This window comes from Poecile atricapillus, chromosome 31 (genome assembly GCF_030490865.1).
Source record: "Poecile atricapillus isolate bPoeAtr1 chromosome 31, bPoeAtr1.hap1, whole genome shotgun sequence".
In the NCBI taxonomy this organism is placed as follows: domain Eukaryota; kingdom Metazoa; phylum Chordata; class Aves; order Passeriformes; family Paridae; genus Poecile; species Poecile atricapillus.
Window position 1 is genome coordinate 4,341,046 of NC_081279.1, and position 21,360 is coordinate 4,362,405.

General features: G+C 55.8%; 2 protein-coding genes and 1 long non-coding RNA gene across 9 annotated transcripts; 2 read left to right on the forward strand and 1 right to left on the reverse strand.

The window, feature by feature from the left end:
• Nucleotides 1–718: 718 nt before the first annotated feature.
• On the forward strand, nt 719–2,468 carry LOC131590119 (uncharacterized). Its single transcript, XR_009279977.1, has 3 exons — nt 719–883; nt 1,512–1,575; nt 2,273–2,468. It is a non-coding gene; the product is annotated as an uncharacterized LOC131590119 (long non-coding RNA).
• A 2,141-nt stretch (nt 2,469–4,609) lies between these two features.
• On the forward strand, nt 4,610–13,349 carry YIF1B (Yip1 interacting factor homolog B, membrane trafficking protein). Of its 6 annotated transcripts, none has more exons than XM_058859856.1 (8): nt 4,610–4,913; nt 4,988–5,235; nt 6,562–6,666; nt 7,194–7,272; nt 7,813–7,892; nt 10,060–10,215; nt 11,264–11,357; nt 12,959–13,349. In XM_058859856.1, the coding sequence occupies exons 1-8, from the start codon at nt 4,895–4,897 to the stop codon at nt 13,225–13,227; spliced, it is 1,050 nt and encodes a 349-aa protein (XP_058715839.1). In that variant the 5' UTR covers nt 4,610–4,894; the 3' UTR covers nt 13,228–13,349. The 6 variants fall into 6 exon arrangements, with proteins under 6 accessions (XP_058715839.1, XP_058715833.1, XP_058715834.1 ...); XM_058859850.1 differs by having other exon boundaries at nt 4,760–4,913; nt 7,835–7,892; nt 12,959–13,197; XM_058859851.1 differs by lacking the exon at nt 12,959–13,349 and adding an exon at nt 11,716–11,853 and having other exon boundaries at nt 4,760–4,913; nt 7,835–7,892.
• Nucleotides 13,350–13,863: 514 nt separating this feature from the next.
• On the reverse strand, nt 13,864–19,211 carry AP2S1 (adaptor related protein complex 2 subunit sigma 1). 2 transcript variants are annotated; one of them, XM_058859857.1, is made up of 6 exons: nt 19,032–19,211; nt 17,244–17,393; nt 15,992–16,105; nt 15,815–15,874; nt 14,588–14,875; nt 13,864–13,902 (listed from the first exon to the last, which is right to left on the reverse strand). In XM_058859857.1, exons 1-5 carry the CDS (start codon nt 19,032–19,034, stop codon nt 14,774–14,776), a joined length of 429 nt encoding a protein of 142 aa, XP_058715840.1. In that variant the 5' UTR covers nt 19,035–19,211; the 3' UTR covers nt 13,864–13,902; nt 14,588–14,773. The 2 variants fall into 2 exon arrangements, with proteins under 2 accessions (XP_058715840.1, XP_058715841.1); XM_058859858.1 differs by lacking the exons at nt 13,864–13,902; nt 14,588–14,875; nt 15,815–15,874; nt 15,992–16,105 and adding an exon at nt 16,116–16,397.
• Nucleotides 19,212–21,360: the final 2,149 nt, after the last annotated feature.

Genomic DNA, 21,360 nt, shown 5'->3' on the forward strand with positions numbered 1-21,360 from the left:
TTTAATGAGGGGTTAATGAGGGGTTAATGAGGGGTTAATGAGGGGTGGGCGGGGTTAATGAGGGGTGGCGTGGCCAGGGGGGTTAATGAGCGGTGGGCGGGGCCAGGGGGTTAACGAGGGGGGTGGGTGTGGCTTTGTGATGGGCGTGACTTTAAGGTGGGGCACGGGAAGGGGCGGGGCTTGGAGGGGAGGGCGTGGTCAGGGTGGGGTGTGGTGGGCGTGGCTCTGGGGCTGTGGGCGTGGCTTGTAGGGGTGTGGCTTGGAAGCGGGGCCATGGGCGTGTCCCTGGGGCTGTGGGCGTGTCCCTGGGGCTGTGGGTGTGGCCTGTGAGGGTGTGGTCAGGGTGTGGCTCAGAAGGCGGGGCCGTGGGCGTGCCCCGGTTCCCGTGGGCGTGTCCCTGGGGCTGTGGGCGTGTCCCTGGGGCCGTGGGCATGTCCCCGTTCCCATGGGCGTGTCCCTGGGGCCGTGGGCGTGTCCCTAAGGCTGTGGGCGTGTCCCTGGGGCCGTGGGCGTGTCCCCGAGGCCGTGGGCGTGTCCCTGGGGCTGTGGGCGTGTCCCTGGGGCTGTGGGTGTGTCCCCGTTCCCGTGGGCGTGTCCCGGTGTGGGTGGGTGTGGCCTGTGAGGGTGTGACCAGGGTGGGGCACGGAAGGCGGGGCTGTGGGCGTGTCCCCGTTCCCATGGGCGTGTCCCCGTTCCCGTGTCCCCGTTCCCGTGGGCGTGTCCCTGAGGCTGTGGGCGTGTCCCTGAGGCTGTGGGCGTGGCTCTGGGACTGTGGGCGTGGCCTGACCCCTCCCCCAGGCCGCGGGAGCCGAGCTGGGAGGACCCCGGGGCCCCCCTGAAACGGGCGGAGCTGGAGACCCCCGGAACGAACCACGGGCGGCTGGTACGGGGGGGACTGGGGGGGATGGGGGGGACTGGGGGGACTGGGGGGGACTGGGGGAACTGGGGGGGACTGGGGGGAATGGGGAGACTGGGGGGGCACTGGGGGGAACTGGGATGGACAGGGGGGGACTGGAATGGACTGGGGGGGACTGGGGGGACATTGGGGGGACTGGGGGGGACTGGGGGGGACTGGGGGGGACTGGGGGGGAACTGGGAGGACACTGGGGGGGGACTGGGAGGACTGGGGGGGACTGGGGGGGACTGGGGGGACTGGGGGGGGACTGGGGTGGGTTCGGGGGCACTGGGAGTGGTCAGGGGGGCACTGGGGGGCACTGGGGGTTACTGGGGGGCACTGGGGGTCACTCTGGGTCACTCTGGGTCACTCTGGGGGTCACTCTGGGGTCACTCTGGGGGTCACTCTGGGGGTCACTCTGGGGGTCACTCTGGGGGTCACTCTGGGTCACTCTGGGGTCACTCTGGGTCACTCTGGGGGTCACTCTGGGTCACTCTGGGGGTCACTCTGGGGGTCACTCTGGGGGTCACTCTGGGTCACTGGGGGTCACTCTGGGTCACTCTGGGGTCACTCGGGGGGTCACTCTGGGGGTCCTGTCCCCGTTTGTCCCCCCCAGGGGCGGCTGCTGAGCGGGGACCCCCCAGGACTGAGCCCCCCCCTGGGGCCGGAGAGACCCCGCGGTGAGGGGGGGGCACAAAATGGGGAGGGGACCCCAAAAATGGGGAGGGGGACCCCAAAAATGGGGAGGGGGACCCCAAAAATGGGGAGGGGGCACCAAAAATGGGGAGGGGGGGGACCCCAAAAATGGGGGAGGGACCCTAAAAAATGGGGAGGGGACCCCAAAAATGGGGAGGGGACCCTAAAAATGGGGGGGAGGGGACCCAAAAATGGGGAGGGGACCCTAAAAAATGGGGGTAGGGACCCTAAAAATGGGGAGGGGACCCTAAAAAATGGGGAGGGGGACCCCAAAAATGGGGAGGGGGGCACCAAAAATGGGGAGGGGGGCACCAAAAATGGGGAGGGGGACACCAAAAATGGGGAGGGGACCCTAAAAAATGGGGAGGGGGACCCCAAAAATGGGGGAGGGACCCAAAAATGGGGGGAGGGACCCCATAAATGGGGAGGGACCCAAAAATGGGGAGGGGGCACCAAAAAATGGGAGGGGGGAGCCCCAAAATTGGGGGGTTCCCAATAACGACCCCCAAATCAGGGGGGGGGGAGGGGTGGAGCTCAAAATGGGGGTCCCAAAAACCCCAAAAATGGCCCCAAATTTGGGGGGGGGGGGATTTGGGAGACCCCAAAATTGGGGAGGGGGGAGGGGGGGAGGGGAGGGGGACACCCCAATAATTCCCATCCCCCCCTCTCTCCCCCCCCCAGGGCTCCTGGCTGATGGTTTGACCCTTCCAGGGACCCCCCCGAATTTGGGGAGGGGGCTCCCCCAGACCCCAAACCTGGAGAGCAACTGAGGAGGGGGGGGGGAGCCCCCCCCAAACACCCCCAAATTCGGGGAGACCCCCCCGCCAAAATTTCCCGTTTTTGGGGAGGGGCTGCATCAAAAGCCATGACCTGAAACCCCCCCCCCAAAAAACTCCGGGGGGCGCCCCCCACCCTGGGGACCCCCCCCTTGATTTTTCCCTGAAATTTGGGGACCCCCCACCCCCATTTTTGGTGCTTTTTTGGGGACCCCTCCCCCCATTTTTGGTGCTTTTTTTGGGGACCCCTCCCCCCATTTTTGGTGCTTTTTTTGGGGACCCCTCCCCCCATTTTTGGAGCTTTTTTTGGGGACCCCTCCCCCCATTTTTGGTGCTCTTTTTTTTTTGGGGGGGGGTCGCCCCTCCCCCCCCTCGGTGCTGGGCTGGAAACGCCCCCTTGGGGGAGGGGCTCGGTGACCCCTCCCCCACCTCCCCCCCCAAAATTCCGGGGACCACCTCCCCCCCCCAAATCCCCCCCAAAATCCTCCCCTGAGACCCCCAAAAATCCACCGGGACCCCCAAATACACCCCAAAAAATCAATGAGACCCCCCTGAGACCCCCCAAAATCCTTGAGACCCCCAAAATCACCCCAGAAATCAATGAGACCCCCCTGAGACCCCCCAAAATCCACGGGACCCCCAAATACCCCCCAAAAAATCAATGAGACCCCCAAGGACCCCCAAAAATTTCCCTGAGACCCCCCCCAAAAATCCCTGAGACACCCAAATACCCCCCAAAAATCCTCGGGACCCCCTTGAGACCCCCCCAAAAAATCAATGAGACCCCCCTGAGACCCCCCAAAAATCCCTGAGACCCCCAAATACCCCCCAAAAAATCAATGAGACCCCCCCTGAGACCCCCACAAAATTCACGGGACCCCCAAGAACTCCCCCAAAAATCAAACGAGAGCCCCTCAGGACCCCCTTGAGACCCCCAAAATCCCCCCAAAAATCAATGAGGGCCCCCTGAGAGCCCCCAAATCCCCCCCAAATCACCCCCAAACCCCCCCAAATCCCCCCCAAATCCCCCCAAATCCCCCCTAAATCCCCCAAACCCCCCCAAATCCCCCCAAATCCCCCAAATCCCCCAAATCCCCCCCAAATCCCCCCAAATCCCCCCAAATCCCCCCCAAATCCCCCCAAATCCCCCCAGATCCCCCCCAAATCCCCCCAAATCCCCCCAAACCTCCCCAAATCCCCCCAAACCCCCCCAAATCCCCCCTAAATCCCCCCCAAATCACCCCAAATCCCCCCAGACCCCCCCAAATCACCCCAAATCCCCCCAGATCCCCCCCAAATCCCCCCCAAACCCCCCTAAATCCCCCCAAATCCCCCCAAATCCCCCCAGACCCCCCCAAGCCGCTGCACCCACACGCACACCCCCCCTCCCCCCCCCCTCCCCTCCCCCCCCCTCCGCTTTTGGGGGTCCCTGAGCGGCCCCTCCCCCCTCCGGTGTCACCCCAATAAAAACCCCAAAGGCAGCGGCTGCGGAAATGGGGGGATTTGGGGGAATTTGGGGGATTTGGGGGGGTTTGGGGGGATTTGGGGGGATTTGGGGGGATTTGGGGGGGATTTGGGGGGATTTGGGGGGGATTTTTGGGAATTTGGGGTTTTTTGGGGGGGGGATTTTTGTGGTTTTTGGGGGGGGATGTGGGTGGAAATTTGGGGGGGGTTTGGGGTTTTTTTGTGGGGGATTTTGAGGGCGTTTGGGGGAATTTTGGGTTTTTTTGCGGGGGATTTGGGAGGACTTTTTGGGGGGATTTTTGGGGGAATTTGGGTTTTTTTTTGAGGGGGGGGATTTTGGGGGAATTTTGTGGGATTTTTTGGGAACGTTGTTTGAGTTGTTTTTGGGAAATTTTGGGGACATTTTTGGGGACACTTTTGGGACATGTGGGGATCATTTTGAAGACCTTTTTGGAGTCACTTTTGGGACATTTTGGAGACGTTTCGGGACATTTTTGGAGTCACTTTTGGGACCCTTAGGGGACACTTAGGGGACACTTTTGGGGCACTTTTGGACCCTTTTGGGGCACTTTTGGGACACTTTCTGACACTTTTGGGGCACTTTCGGGACTCCCCGGCCGCGGGAGGCGCCAGGCCCGTGCACAGGCCCCGTTGCCATGGGAACCGCTGCGCGCCGCGGCCGCCATCTTAACTCCGGGCACGCGCTCCTTTCCCGCCAACAACTTCCGCCCTCTCAGCCAATCAGAGCCTCCCGTTTAAACCACGTGACTCACGGTGACCGGAGCTGGCCGCGCCGCCGTTCTGGATCCCACCGGAGCCCGTGACGCCCCCGGGGCCTCAGCGGCACCGGCGACGCTTTGGGGACGTTCCGGGGACGCTCCGAGCGATCAGGAGGCGGCGGAACCTCCCCGTTGCCGTGGAAACAACCGGAACGCCGCGTCCGCCATCTTTACTCGTGGCACGGCCGCCATCTTATCCGCGGGCAGCACTTCCGGCCTCTGAGCCAATCAGATCCTCCCGTCCTCACCACGTGACTCCCGGTGCGGGACCCGGAAGCGCCGCCATGGCCGCCGCCGCTGCCCGTGAGTCCCGGGCGGGCCCGGGGGGGCCCCGCGCTCCGGGCCCGTCCCGAATCCGCTTCTCCTTCCTTTGGCAGCCCCGAAGCGCCGCGGGCCCGCTCGCTTGGCCGATCCGCGGCCGCTCTTCGAGGACACGAGCGCTCCCGGGGCCTCCCCGGGCCGGGGCTTCGGGGCTCCGCCGCCGCCGCCGCCGCCTTCGGCCTCCTCATCCTCACCGGGCCCGGCCGCGCCGCCGTTCGCGGCTCCCGGGGCCTTCCTGGCCGAGCCCGTCAGCAGCTTGGCCGCCGCCTACGGGAGCAGCTGGGCCTCGCACGTGGAGGGCAGCGTGAGGAACCGGGGGGAAAAACCGGGAATAACGGGGGGAAAACCGGGAATAAAAACCGGGAATGACCGGGAATAACGGGGGGGAATAACGGGGGGAAAAATGGGGAAAAACCGGGGAAAGAAAGATGAAAAATGAGGAGGAGAAATTGGGGAAAAATCAGAAAAAAATGGGAAAAAATCGGGAAAAAATCCAGGAGAAAAGTGGGGGAGGATGAGGAGGATGAGGAGGATGAGGAGGGGGAGGAGGGTGGGGATGAAGGCAGCGCTCGGTGAGGAGGAGGATGAGGATGGTGGTGATGATGATGACGATGATGATGATGATGATGATGATGATGATGATGAAGGCAGCGCTCAGTGATGATGATGATGATGATGATGACGATGATGATGATGAAGATGAAGGCAGTGCTCAGTCAGGCTCCTTGTGATGATGATGATGAGAATGATGAAGATGAAGATGACGAAGGCAGCACTCAGTGAGGATGATGAGGACGATGATGATGAAGATGATGATGATGATGAGGATGATGATGATGGTGATGATGACAAGGATGATGAGGATGATGAAGAAGATGATGAAGATGATGATGAAGATGATGATGATGATGATGATGAAGGCTCTCTCCATCCCCAGCTCTGTCGCTGGCTCCCCGCTGGCACTCTCAAGGGTTGATATTGGGATGATGAAGGGCAGCGCTCAGGGTGATGATGAGGACAGGGATGAGGATAGGGGTGATGATGATGATGATGATGAAGATGATGATGATGATGATGATGATGATGAAGGCTGTTTCTGTCCCCAGCTGTGCCGCTGGCTCCCCGCAGGGACTCTCAAGGGTTGATATTGGGATGATGAAGGCAGCGCTCAGGGTGATGATGAGGACAGGGATGAGGATAGGGGTGATGATGATGATGATGAAGGTGAGGATGATGAAGATGATGAAGATGATGATGATGAAGGCTGTTTCTGTCCCCAGCTGTGTCGCTGGCTCCCCGCTGGCACTCTCAAGGGTTGATATTGGGATGATGAAGGGCAGCGCTCAGGGTGATGATGAGGACAGGGATGATGATGATGATGATGATGATGATGAAGGTGGTGATGATGAAGATGATGATGATGATGATGATGATGATGAAGGCTGTTTCTCCCCCCAGCTGTGTCGCTGGCTCCCCGCTGGCACTCTCAAGGGTTGATATTGGGATGATGAGGGCAGCGCTCAGGGATGATGATGAGGACAGGGATGGGGATAGGGGTGATGATGATGAAGGTGATGATGAGGATGAAGATGGGGATGATGATGATGATGAAGGCTCTCTCCATCCCCAGCTGTGTCGCTGGCTCCCTGCAGGGACTCTCAAGTATTACTTTGCGGTGGACACGGCGTACGTGGGCAGGAAACTGAGGCTGCTGCTCTTCCCCTTCGGACACCCGGTAACTGGGATGGACTGGGATGCACTGGGATGGACTGGGGGGGACTGGGATGGACTGGGAGGGACTGGGAGGGACTGGGAGGGACTGGGAGGGACTGGGGGGGACTGGGAATGGACTGGGGGGGACTGGGAGGAACTGGGAGGGACTGGGAATGGACTGGGAGGGACTGGGGGGCACTGGGAGCAGGTTTTGGGATATTTTGGGATATTTTGGGGTATTTTGGGATGTTTGAGGATGTTTTGGGGTGTTCTGGGATATTTTGGGGTGGTTTTGGGATATTTTGGGATATTTTGGGATATTTTGGGGTGTTTCTGGGATGTTTTTGGGGTGTTGTGGGGTGTTTTTGGGTTGTTCTGGGATATTTTGGGGTGTTCTGGGATATTTTGGGGTGTTCTGGGATGTTTTTGGGGTATTTTGAGGTGTTTTTGGGGTGTTTCTGGGGTGTTTTTGGGATATTTTGGGATATTTTGGGATATTTTGGGGTGTTTTTGGGATATTTTGGGGTCCCTGACACCCCCAGCCCCCAGGACTGGCAGGTTCGGTACCAGCAGGACGGTCCCGTCGCCCCTCGCTTCGATGTCAACGCCCCTGACCTTTACATCCCGGGTAGGGACCCCAAAAACGGCCCTGGGACCCCCAAAAACCCCCCTGGGACCCCAAAAATGGCCCTGGGACCCCCAAAATCCACCTTGGGACCCCCAAAAACGGCCCTGGGACCCCCAAAATCCACCTTGGGACCCCCAAAAACCCCCTGGGACCCCCAAAATCACCCCTGGGACCCCTGAAATCCACCTTGGGACCCCCAAAAACCCCCTGGGACCCCCAAAATCCCCAAAACCTCAAATTTTCCCTCAAAATCCAACTCAAATCCCCCCAAATCCACCCTGGGACCCCCAAACCCCCCAAAATTCCCCAAAAACCCCAAAACCCCTCCCCAAAAAAACCCAAAATCCCCCTAAAAATTCCCCAGAAATCCCCAAAGTTCCCTGAAATTCCCAATAATTTCTGAAATATCCCCAAATCCCCCCAAATTCCCCCAAATCCCCCCAAATTCCCCCAAATTCCCCCAAATTCCCCCAAATTCCCCAAATTCCCCCAAATCCCCCAAATTCCCCCAAATTCCCCCAAATCCCCCCAATCCCTGAGCTCCGTGTCCTTCCTCCCGCAGCCATGGCCTTCCTCACCTACATCCTGCTGGCCGGGCTGGCCCTGGGCACCCAGAACAGGTACGGACCTTCGGCCTCATCCTCATCCTCATCTCCATCCTCATCCTCATCTTCATCTTCATTCTTATCTTCCTCATCCTCATCCTCATCCCCTTCCTGTCCTCATCCTCTTCATCCTCATCTCATCCTCATCTTCCTCATCCTCATCTTCATCCCCTTCCTGTCCTCATCCTCTTCATCCTCATCCTCATCTCATTCTCATCTTCCTCATCTTCATCCCCTTCCTGTCCTCATCTTCTTCATCCTCATCTCATTCTCATCTTCCTCATCCTCATCTTCATCCCCTTCCTGTCCTCGTCCTCTTCATCCTCATCCTCATCTTTCTCATCTTCCTCATCCTCATCTTCATCCCCTTCCTGTTCTCATCCTCTTCATCCTCATCTTCATCCCCTTCTTGTTCCCATCCTCGTCCTCATCCCCTTCCTCATCTTCGTCCTCATCTTCCTCACCCCTTTCCTTGTCCTCGTTCTTGTCTTCATCTTCACCCTCATCTTCATCCCCTTCCTGTCCCCATCCTCATCCTCTTTATTCCTATCCCCTTCCTCATCCCATCCTCGTGCTCTTCATCCTCATCCTCATCTTCATCCTCATCCCTGTTCTGATCCTCATCCCATCCTTGTGCTCTTCATCCTCATCTTTATCCTCATCCCTATTCTGATCCTCATCCCCTTCCTCATCCCATCCTCGTGCTCTTCATCCTCATCCTCATCTTCATCCTCATCCCTCATCCCCTTCCTCATCCCATCCTTGTGCTCTTCATCCTCATCTCATCCTCATCCTCATCCCTATTCTGATCCTTATCCCATCCTCGTGCTCTTCATCCTCACTCTCTTCCTCATCCTCATCTTCATCCCCATCCCCAGTTCCGTTATCCCAATTCCCAGTCCCACTGTTCCGGGCGGAATTCCCAAATCCCAAACCCCTGAATTCCCAATTCCGGGATTCCCAATTCCCAGATTCCCATGGAATTCCCGGAATTCCCAGGTTTTCCCCGGACAGCCTGGGGCTGGCAGCGAGCTCAATTCCCATTAACCCCATCCCTCCCAAACCCCAAACCCCAAATCCGGGATTCTGGGATTCCGGGATTCCCAAATTCCCAGATTCCCATGGAATTCCCAAATTCCCAGGTTTTCCCCGGACAGCCTGGGGCTGGCAGCGAGCTCAGTTCCCATTAACCCCATCCCTCCCAAACCCCAATTCCCAAACCCCAAATCTGGGATTCTGGGATTCCCAATTCCCAGATTCCCATGGAATTCTGGAATTCCAGGTTTTCCCCGGACAGCCTGGGGCTGGCAGCGAGCTCAGCCCTGGCCTGGCTGCTGCTGGAGGTTCTCACCGAGCTCCTGGCGCTGAACCAGGGGCTGTTCCCAAACCCCAAATCCGGGATTCTGGAATTCCCGAATTCCCAATTCCCAGATTCCCACGGAATTCCGGAATTCCCAGGTTTTCCCCGGACAGCCTGGGGCTGGCAGCGAGCTCAGCCCTGGCCTGGCTGCTGCTGGAGGTTCTCACCGAGCTCCTGGCACCGAACCCGGGGCTGTTCCCAAACCCCAAACCCCAAACCCCAAACCCCAAATCCGGGATTCTGGAATTCCAGGATTCCCAATTCCCAGATTCCCATGGAATTCCCGAATTCCCAGGTTTTCCCCGGACAGCCTGGGGCTGGCAGCGAGCTCAGCCCTGGCCTGGCTGCTGCTGGAGGTTCTCACCGAGCTCCTGGCGCTGAACCCGGGGCTGTTCCCAAACCCCAAACCCCTGAATTCCCAATTCCAGGATTCCCAATTCCCAAATTCCCATGGAATTCTGGAATTCCCAGGTTTTCCCCAGACAGCCTGGGGCTGGCAGCGAGCTCAGCCCTGGCCTGGCTCAGTTCCCATTAACCCCGTCCCTCCCAAACCCCAATCCCCAAACCCCAAATCAACCCCAAATCCGGGATTCTGGGATTCCGGGATTCCCGTTATCCCAATTCCCAGATTCCCATGGAATTCTGGAATTCCAGGTTTTCCCCAGACAGCCTGGGGCTGGCAGCGAGCTCAGCCCTGGCCTGGCTGCTGCTGGAGGTTCTCACCGAGCTCCTGGCGCTGAACCCGGGGCTGTTCCCAAACCCCAAATCCCTGAATTCCCAATTCCCAAATTCCCAAATTCCCATGGAATTCTGGAATTCCAGGTTTTCCCCGGACAGCCTGGGGCTGGCAGCGAGCTCAGCCCTGGCCTGGCTGCTGCTGGAGGTTCTCACCGAGCTCCTGGCGCTGCATTTGGCTCCGGGCTCGTCCCAGCTGGGCCCGGCCGACGTCGTGGCGCTCGCCGGGTACAAATACGTGGGGTGAGCCCGGAATTCCGGGGGAATTCGGGAATCTCCGTCGGGATGGGGGGGTTTGGGGCTTTTATCCCGAGTTTTGGGGATTTTGTTTGGGTTTTTGGGAGTTTTTATTTGGGATTTTTGGGGTTTTATTTGGATTTTTGGTGATTTTTATTTAGATTTTTTGGGGGATTTTATTTGGGATTTTTGGGGTTTTTATTTGGGATTTTTGGGGGATTTTATTTGGGATTTTTGGGGTTTTTATTTGGAGTTTTGGGGATTTTGTTTGGGTTTTTGGGAGTTTTTATTTGGGATTTTTGGGGTTTTATTTGGATTTTTGGTGATTTTTATTTAGATTTTCTGGGGGATTTTATTTGGGATTTTTGGGGTTTTATTTGGAGTTTTGGGATTTTATTTGGATTTTTGGGGATTTTATTTGGGATTTTTGGGGATTTTATTTGGGGTTTTTGGGGTTTTTATTTGGACTTTGGGGGATTTTATTTGGGTTTTTGGGGATTTTATTTGAGTTTTACGGATTTTATCCCAATTTTTGGGGCTTTATCCCAATTTTTGGGGATTTTATCCAGATTTCTTGATTTTATCCTAATTTTTGTGCGTTTTACCCCAAATTTCGGTGTTTTCTCCCCAAATTTCATGGATTCCATCCCAAATTTTGGGAATTTTGGGAATTCTGGGCAGGACAATCACGGGGCTGCTCCTGGGCAGCGCCAGAACTCCCAATTATTGAGGATTTTACCCCAAATTTTGAGGATTTTACCCCAAATTTTGGGGTTTTAACCCCGAATTTTTGTGTTTTTGTCCCGGATTTCCTGGATTGTGCCGGGAATTTTGGGAATTTTGGGAATTCCGGGCAGGATGATCGCGGGGCTGCTCCTGGGCAGCGCCAGAACTCCCAATTATTGAGGATTTTACCCCAATTATTGAGGATTTTACCCCAAATTTTGGAGTTTTTACCCCAAATTTCGAGGTTTTAACCCCAGATTTTTGTGTTTTCGTCCCGGATTTCCTGGATTGTGTCGGGAATTTTGGGAATTTTGGGAATTCCGGGCAGGATGATCGCGGGGCTGCTGTCGGGGCTGCTCCTGGGCTCTGCCGGGTACCACGCCGCCCTGGGCTGGAGCTGCCTCAGCATCTTCATCTTCATGGTGAGCAAATCCCGGGAATTCCGGGAAATTCTGGGAATTCCGGGGCGGGGAAATTCCCGGGAATTCCTTTTGGAGCCACGGTCAGGGAGGGTTTGGGGGTTTTTTGGGATTTTTGGGGGAATTTTTAGATTTATTGGGATTTTTTTAATGTATTTTTGGGACTTTTTAAAAATTTTTTTTGGATTTTTTTTTTTATTTTTTAAAGGATTTTTTGGGGGGATTTTTGGGCTTTTTCTTTTGATTTTTTAAGGATTTTTGGGGGGGGATTTTGGGGATTTTTTTGGGATTTAAGGACCTGAGGAGCTGGAAAAGGCCAATCCCGAGGTTCTGATTCCCGGATTTTCTCGGAATTCCGCAGATCCGGACGCTGAGGCTGAAGCTGCTCTCGGGAATCTCAACCGAGGGGATTTTGGGTCGTTTTAATGGGATTTTGGTGGGAATTTTGGGGATTTTTTTGGGATTTCAGCACCTGAGGGTTTGATCCCGAGGTTCTGATTCCCGGATTTTCCCGGAATTCCGCAGATCCGGACGCTGAGGCTGAAACTGCTCTCAGGAATCTCAACCAAGGGGATTTTGGGGTGGATTTTGGGTCGTTTTAATGGGATTTTGGTGGGAATTTGGGGATTTTTTTGGGATTTAAGGACCTGAGGAGCTGGAAAAGGCCAATCCCGAGGTTCTGATTCCCGGATTTTCCCGGAATTCCGCAGATCCGGACGCTGAGGCTGAAGCTGCTCTCAGGAATCTCAACCGAGGGGATTTTGGGGCTGATTTTGGGTTATTTTAATGGGATTTTGGTGGGAATTTGGGGATTTTAGGGGGATTTCAGGACCTGAGGAGCTGGAAAAGGCCAATCCCGAGGTTCTGATTCCCGGATTTTCCCGGAATTCCGCAGATCCGGATGCTGAGGCTGAAGCTGCTCTCGGGAATCTCAACCGAGGGGATTTTGGGGTGGATTTTGGGTTGTTTTTTGGTGGGAATTTGGGGATTTTTTTGGGATTTAAGGACCTGAGGAGCTGGAAAAGGCCAATCCCGAGGTTCTGATTCCCGGATTTTCCCGGAATTCCGCAGATCCGGACACTGAGGCTGAAGCTGCTCTCGGGAATCTCAACCGAGGGGATTTTGGGTCGTTTTAATGGGATTTTGGTGGGAATTTTGGGATTTTGGTGGGAATTTTGGGATTTCAGGACCCGAGGGTTTGATCCCGAGGTTCTGATTCCCGGATTTTCCCGGAATTCCGCAGATCCGGACGCTGAGGCTGAAACTCCCCTCGGGAATCTGCACCTGAGGGGATTTTGGGGCTGATTTTGGGTTGTTTTAATGGGATTTTGGTGGGATTTTAGTGGGAATTTTGGGATTTTAGGGGGATTTCAGGACCTGAGGAGCTGGAAAAGGCCAATCCCGAGGTTCTGATTCCCGGATTTTCCCGGAATTCCGCAGATCCGGACGCTGAGGCTGAAGCTGCTCTCAGGAATCTCAACCGAGGGGATTTTGGGGTGGATTTTGGGATCTTTAAATGGGATTTTGGTGGGAATTTTGGGATTTCAGGACCCGAGGGTTTGATCCCGAGGTTCTGATTCCCGGATTTTCCCGGAATTCCGCAGATCCGGACGCTGAGGCTGAAGCTGCTGGCGGAGCCGGCGGCCGAGGCTCGGAGCCAGCTGCGCCTGTACCTGACCGTGGCCATCGCCGCCGCGCAGCCCCTGCTCATGTACGGCCTCACCTTCCACCTGCTGCGCTGACAGCCCCCAAATCCCGGGAAAAAAACGGGAATTCCCGGAATTCCAGAGCGTTCCCAGAAAAATCCCACCCTGGAATCAATAAATGGCTTTTTCTGGGGTTTTTTGGGGGTTTTTTGGGGGTTTTTTGTTGATTTTTTGGGTTTTTATCCTGAATTTTGGGTGGTTGGAGGTTGGGGAGATCCCCCTGAGATCCAGAATTCCAGGAAAATCCCGGAATTCCAGAGTTTTCCCAGAAAAACCCCACCCTGCAATCAATAAATGGCTTTTTGGGGGGTTTTGGGGTTTTTTTGTTGATTTTTTGGGTTTTTATCCTGAATTTTGGGTGGTTGGAGGATGGGAAATCATCCCTGAGATCCAGAATTCCCAGGAAAATCCCGGAATTCTGCGGTTTTCCCAGAAAAACCCCACCCTGTAATCAATAAATGGCTTTTTCTGGGGTTTTTTGGGGTTTTTTTGTTGATTTTTGGGGTTTTTATCCTGAATTTTGGGTGGTTGGAGGATGGGAAATCATCCCTGAGATCCAAAATTCCAGGAAAATCCCGGAATTCCAGAGTTTTCCCAGAAAAATCCCACCCTGCAATCAATAAATGGCTTTTTCTGGAGTTTTGGGGTTTTTTTTGGGTTTTTATCCCAAATTTTTGGGGGTTGGAGATGGAGGAGACCCCTGAGACCTCAAATTCCCAGGAAAAACCCCAGAATTATCCCAATTTTTGCTCATTTTGAGTTCACTTTTCCCCATTTTTGATCATTCTACCCCATTTCTGTCCCCTTTTAATTCACTTTACCCCATTCCTGGTTGTTTTAAACTCATTTTTTACCACTTTTAACCAATTTCACCCCATTTCTGTCCCCTTTTAATTCACTTTATCCCATTTTAAACTCATTTTTACCACTTTTAACCAATTTTACCCCATTTCTGTCCCCTTTAAATTCACTTTATCCCATTTTAAACTCATTTTTTACCACTTTTAACCAATTTCACCCCATTTTTAGCCACCTTTGATTCCCTTTACCCCATTTCTGGCCATTTTAACTCATTTTTTACCATTTTTAACCAATTTTACCCCATTTCTGTCCCCTTTTAATTCACTTTATCCCATTTTAAACTCATTTTTTACCATTTTTAACCAATTTTACCCCATTTCTGTCCCCTTTAAATTCACTTTTTCCCATTTTAAACTCATTTTTTACCATTTTTAACCAATTTCACCCCATTTCTGTCCCCTTTTAATTCACTTTTTCCCATTTTAAACTCATTTTTTACCACTTTTAACCAATTTCACCCCATTTCTGTCCCCTTTAAATTCACTTTATCCCATTTTAAACTCATTTTTTACCACTTTTAACCAATTTCACCCCATTTTTAGCCACCTTTGATTCCCTTTACCCCATTTCTGGCCATTTTAACTCATTTTTTACCATTTTTAACCAATTTTACCCCATTTCTGTCCCCTTTTAATTCACTTTATCCCAGTTCTGGCCGTTTTTAACTCATTTTTCGCCATTTTTAACCGATTTCCCCCCGTTTTTGGTCACATTTTGGTCACTTTAATGGACAGAAATTCACTTTTTCTGCACACCACGATAACACCGAGGGGCGGGGGAGGGGGCCCTGGTTTTGGGGGGGATTTGGGGAATTTGGGGGATATTTTTGGGGTGATTTTGGGGGTTTTTGGGTCACTCCAGGGACTGCAGCATCAGCAGCTGCTTCAGCACCTTGGTCTGGCTCGTCTCGCGGATCTCCCCCGCCAGGAACATCTCGTCCACCACCGTGTACACCTGGGAAAGCCAAAAAACCCCAAAATCAGCCCAAAATCAGCTCAAAATCAGCGTGAGCACCTCGAAAAACCCAAAAATCATCAAAAACTGCCCAAAAATCTCCTGAAATTGGCCAAAAGTGCCCAAAATAACCCAAAAACCCAGCCAGGAACATCTTATCCACCACCATGTACACCTGAGAAAGCCAAAAAACCCCAAAATCAACCCAAAATTGGCCCCAAATCCCCAAAAACGGCCCCAAAATCGTTGTGGGCGTCTCAAAAATTCCCAAAATTGTCAAAAACTGCCCCAAAATCTCCTGAAATCGGCCAAAAATGCCCAAAATAACAAAAAAAAACCCAAAACAGCCCCAAATCGTTGTGGGCACCCCCAAAATTCCCAAAATCGTCAAAAACTGCCCCAAAATCCCCCTGAAATCGGCCAGAAATAGCCCAGGACCCCTCCCCAAATTAAATCAACACCCCCAGACCCCCCAAAAATGCCCCAGGACCCCTCCCCAAATTAAACAAACACCCCCAGGACCCCTCCCCACACCCCCAGAGCCCCCCAGGACCCCTCCCCACACCCCCAGAGCCCCCCAGACCCCTCCCCACACCCCCAGGACCCCTCCCCAAATTAAACAAACACCCCCAGACCCCTCCCCAAATTAAACAAACACCCCCAGGACCCCTCCCCAAATTAAACAAACACCCCCAGGACCCCTCCCCAAATTAAACAAACACCCCCAGGACCCCTCCCCAAATTAAACAAACACCCCCAGACCCCTCCCCAAATTAAACAAACACCCCCAGGACCCCTCCCCAAATTAAACAAACACCCCCAGGACCCCTCCCCACACCCCCAGGACCCCTCCCCAAATTAAACAAACACCCCCAGACCCCTCCCCACACCCCCAGGACCCCTCCCCAAATCCCCCTCCCCAAATCCCCCTCCCCAGACCTTGTAGAAGTTGAAGACCAGGTCGAGCTCGCAGACGTTGTGGAAATACTCATTGAGCACCTGGGGGGAGCCCAATTAACAGCCCCCGTTAATTAACCCCGGGGGCTCATTAAGACCCCCCAGGGGGAGTGTTAATTAAGGGCGGGGGGTTAATTAAGGGGGCAGTTAATGAGTCACCTCCACGAAGTTGTGGATGGCCTCCAGGTAGGCCAGGTTGTTGTCGGTGACGTCGACGCAGATGCAGAAATAGAGCCCAGCGTAGCGGCGGTAAATGATCTTGAAATTGCGGAACTGGGGGGACTGGGAGTTACTGGGAGGGACTGGGATGGGACTGGGAGGGACTGGGATGGGGTGGAGGGGCACTGGGAGGGACTGGGAGGGACTGGGGGGCACTGGAGCCCGGCGTAGCGGCGGTAAATGATCTTGAAATTGCGGAACTGGGGGGACTGGGAGTTACTGGGAGGGACTGGGATGGGACTGGGAGGGACTGGGATGGGGTGGAGGGGCACTGGGAGGGACTGGGAGGGACTGGGGGGCACTGGAGCCCGGCGTAGCGGCGGTAAATGATCTTGAAATTGCGGAACTGGGGGGACTGGGAGTTACTGGGAGGGACTGGGATGAGACTGGGACAGACTGGGAGGGACTGGGAGGGACTGGGATGGGGTGGAGGGGCACTGGGAGGGACTGGGGGGCACTGGAGCCTGGTGTAATGGCAGTAAATGATCTTGAAATTGCGGAACTGGGGGGACTGGGAGTTACTGGGAGGGACTGGGATGAGACTGGGACAGACTGGGGGGGACTGGGAGGGACTGGGATGGGGTGGAGGGGCACTGGGAGGGACTGGGAGGGACTGGGGGGCACTGGAGCCCGGCGTAGCGGCAGTAAATGATCTTGAAATTGCGGAACTGGGGGGACTGGGAGTTACTGGGAGGGACTGGGATGGGACTGGGACAGACTGGGAGGGACTGGGATGAGACTAGGACAGACTGGGAGGGACTGGGACAGACTGGGAGTTACTGGGATGGGACTGGGAGGGACTGGGATGGGACTGGGACAGACTGGGAGGCAGTGGGATGGGACTGGGATGGGACTGGGACAGACTGGGATGGGACTAGAAGGGACTGGGATGGACTGGGAGGAGCCCCAGCTGCCCCCAAAGCTCCATTAACCAAAATCCTCCCCATTTTCCCCTAAAACTCGGTGATTTTGGGGTAAAACCTGTCAATTTTGGGGTGAAAATTGTGATTTTTGGGGTAAAACCTGTCGATTTTGGGGTGAAAAAGGGCGATTTTGGGGTGAAAATTGTGATTTTTGGGGTAAAACCTGTCGATTTTGGGGTGAAAAAGGGCGATTTTGGGGTGAAAATTGTGATTTTTGGGGTAGAACCTGTCGATTTTGGGGTGAAAAAGGGCGATTTTGGGGTTTTCACCTCGACGAAATTGGTGTGTTTGGCGTCCCTGACGGTGACCACGGCGTGAACCTCCTCGATCAACTTCTGCTTCTCGTCATCATCAAACTGCATGTACCACTTGGCCAGGCGGGTCTTGCCGGCCCGGTTCTGGATCAGGATGAAGCGGATCTGCCCCGGAATTCCCGGAAAAAACGGGATTTTGGGAGAGTCAGAAATGGGGGGAAATCGGGAAAATTCCCTCCCTGAAATTCCCGTTTTTTCATCATTGGAATTTGGATTTTGTCATCGTTTAATCAGGGGAGTGTTCCCAGCCTGCTTCTGGATCAGGATGAAGCGGATCTGCCCCGGAATTCCCGGAAAAAACGGGATTTTGGGAGAGTCAGAAATTGGGGGAAATCGGGGAAATTCCATCTTGCAGATCTGGAATTTAAACTGGGATTTTTTGGGTGTATAACGAAGGGCAAAAGGGGCTTTTTTGACCCCCCCAAAATGGGATTTAAAGGGACTCCCCCCATAAAATCCATGGGGGACCCTCAATGAGCAGGAAAAGGGGGATTTTAGGGAAAAAACCTCGAGCCCACCCCCCAAAATCCCCTCCAAGGACCCGAAAATGAGGGAAAATCCCAGAATCCCCTCAAAACAGACCCTAAACTGGGGAAAACACCCCAAAACATCTCAAAATCCCCTCAGAACACCCCAAAAGTGACCCTAAAATGGGGAAACCTTCCCAAAATCCCTCAAAAGAGATCCTAAAATGGGGTGACAGCCCCCAAATCTCCTCATAAAAACCCAAAATAGTGAAACTTCCCCTCAGAACCCCTCAAAATTACCCTAAAATAGGGAAAACCCTCAAAGCATCCCAAAATCTCCTCATAAAAACCTAAAATTAGTGAAACTTCCCCTCAGAACCCCTCAAAATTACCCTAAAATAGGGAAAACCCTCAAAGCATCCCAAAATCTCCTCATAAAAACCTAAAATTAGTGAAACTTCCCCTCAGAACCCCTCAAAATTTCCCTAAAATAGGGAAAACCCTCAAAGCATCCCAAAATCTCCTCATAAAAACCTAAAATTAGTGAAACTTCCCCTCAGAACCCCTCAAAATCCCCCCCAAAGAGATCCTAAAATAGGGAAAAACCCCAAAACACCCCAAAATCTCCTCATAAAAAAACTCAAATAGTGAAACTTCCCTTAAGAACCCCTGAAGATCCCCCTGAATGGACCGTTAATTAGGAAAAACCCCAAAATCTCCTCATAAAAACCCAAAATCAGTGGAACTTCCCCTCAGAACCCCTCAAGATCCCCCTGAATGGGCCGTTAATTAGGAAAAACCCCAAAATCTCCTCATGAAAAACCTCAAGTAGTGAAACTTCCCCTCAGAACCCCTCAAGATCCCCCTGAATGGACCGTTAATTAGGAAAAACCCCAAAATCTCATCATAAAAACCCAAAATCAGTGGAACTTCCCCTCAGAACCCCTCAAGATCCCCCTGAATGGGCCGTTAATTAGGAAAAAACCCAAAATCTCCTCATAAAAACCCAAAATCAGTGGAACTTCCCCTCAGAACCCCTCAAGATCCCCCTGAATGGACCGTTAATTAGGAAAAAACCCAAAATCTCCTCATGAAAAACCTCAAGTAGTGAAACTTCCCCTCAGAACCCCTCAAGATCTCCCCCCCCCCCCCCCCCATTCCCCTCACGGCGCTCCAGGCCCGAGGCCCCCCCGGTCCTTCCCCTTCCTCCCGACCCTCCCCATCCCCGCTGCCGCCGTGTCCCCCCCGCTTGTCCGCTGCCCTCAGGGGGTCTCACCATGGCGGTGCCGGCCCGAGGCCCCCCCGGTTCCGATCCCGGTTCCGATCCCGGTTCCGATCCCGTTCCCGGTTCCGCCCCCCCCTTCACGGCCAGGCCCCGGCGCTTCCCGCCTCCGCCAGGGGGCGCCCCCGCGCGCCGCGCGCACCGCGCCTGCGCCGAACCTCCCGTTCCCGCCCTTTCCCCCTCACGTTTCCCGCCCCTCCCCAAAATCCTCCCGCCCCCCTCCCCAAAATTCTCATCGCCCCCTCCCCAAAATTCCCGCCCCGGGAATGAAGGAGGGCGAGCAAAGGGAGATTTGTGGCCCCCTCCCCAAATTTCCCGCCCCTCCGCGCTCACGCCCCGCCCACAGCGCCCTTAGACACGCCCCCTTTCCTCGCTCCCCCTCCCCAAATTCTCCCGCCTCCTCCTCCCGCTCATCCCGGATTTCGCCCCCTCCCCAAATTCCGCGCCCCCCCCCAAATCCCGCTCGTTCCTCCCCCCGCCCCGCCAGGCCACGCCCCAAACCACGCCCACTCCTCATTACCCCGCTCTTCTGGCCCCTCCCATTCCTTCCCCCTCACCCCAAAATTCCCGCCGGCCTTTGCTTCTCCCCCTTCCAGAAAATTCCCCGTTTCACCCCCCAAAATTCCCGCGCCCCCCCTGCAAAATTCCCGCAAAATTCCCGCTTTTCTCTGGAATTCCCGGCGCTCTCCCCGAGCCCCGCCCCCTCGCTTTAGCCCCGCCCCCTTCGCTTTAGCCCCGCCCCTCCCGCCGCTCCCGCCGCTCCCCTCACGGAGCCGCCCCCCCCCCTCCCGCCGCGCACGCGCTCCCGCCATTCCCCCCCCCCCGCGCTCGGGAAGGCGGAGGCGGAGGGAGGAGGAGGAGGAGGAGGAGGAGGAGGAGGAGGAGGAGGCGGCTGAGGGCTGAGGGGGGGGGGGGGTTTAGAGGAGGAGGAAGGCGCCGCCGCCATTACAGGCCGAGCCCGCCCCGGCGGCCCCCGCCGCCCTCGCCCCGCCCGCCGCCGCCGCCCCGAGCGCGGACATGGCGCTGCCGCCGCCTCCCGCCGCCCCCGGCCCGGCCCGATGCCGCCGCCGCCGCCGCTGCTTCTCCGGTAAGAAAGGGAAACCTCTTCCTCCTTCCTCTTCACCCTCAGCGCCACCATCGCCGCCTTTTCTCTGGGAACCCCCCCCCCCCCCCCAGAAGAACAATGGGCCGCCCCACCCCCGCCCGCCGCGCGCCCGCCGGGCCGGCCCATGGCCCCCGCGGGGGGGGGGGGCGCGGCCCGTGAGGGGGCCCGGGAGAGACCACCCCCCGTGGGGGGAGGGGGGGGAAAAGAGACCGATCCCCCACCCCACCCCCCCCATCCGTCCGTTCTCAATGGTTTCGCCGCCCATTCACGGGGGGCTGCGGGGGGAGACCCCCGGGAGGGGCCTGGGGAGGGGGGGACTGAGGGGAGACCACCCCCAATTCCGGGGGGTTTCACAGGGGAGACCCCCGGGAGGGGCCTGGGGAGGGGGGGACTGAGGGGAGACCACCCCCAATTCCGGGGGGTTTCACAGGGGAGACCCCCGGGAGGGGCCTGGGGAGGGGGGGACTGAGGGGAGACCACCCCCAATTCCGGGGGGTTTCACAGGGGAGACCCCCGGGAGGGGCCTGGGGAGGGGGGGACTGAGGGGAGACCACCCCCAATTCCGGGGGGGTTTACAGGGGAGACCCCCGAATTTGGGGGGCATTAGAGGGGAGACCCCCCCCCACTCAATTTGGGGAGGCTTAAAGAGAAGACCCCCCCTCAATTCGGGGGTCTTAAAGGGGAGACCCCCCCAGTTTGGGGAGTGGTTACAGGGGAGACCCCCTCAATTTGGGGAGTATTTGGAGGGGAGACCACCCCCAATTTGGGGGGGGGGACTTGGAGGGAAGGGTCCCCAAATTAGGGGAGGGGGGAACCTCAAACTATGGGAGAGGAGACTCCCCCAATTTGGGGAGGGGGTCTGGAAGGGGAGACCCCCCCCCCCCAGTTAGGGGGAGAGCCCCAATTAGGGGAGGGGAGACCCCCACTTAGGGGAGACCCCTCCCCAAAATCAATGCGCCTCCAGTGGGGGAGTGAAGACCCCTCCCCTAATTAAGAGTTGAGGGTTTCTCTCCCATTTTGGGGGGATCCCCTCGAATCCCCCTCCCCAAATTGGGATCCCTCAAATCCCCCTCCCCAAATTGGGATCCATCCCTCAAATCCCCCTCCCCAAATTGGGATCCATCCCTCAAATCCCCCTCCCCAAATTGGGATCCCTCAAATCCCCCTCCCCAAATTCCCCCTTTTTTGGGGCAGGGACTTCCCAATTCCATTTTCCCC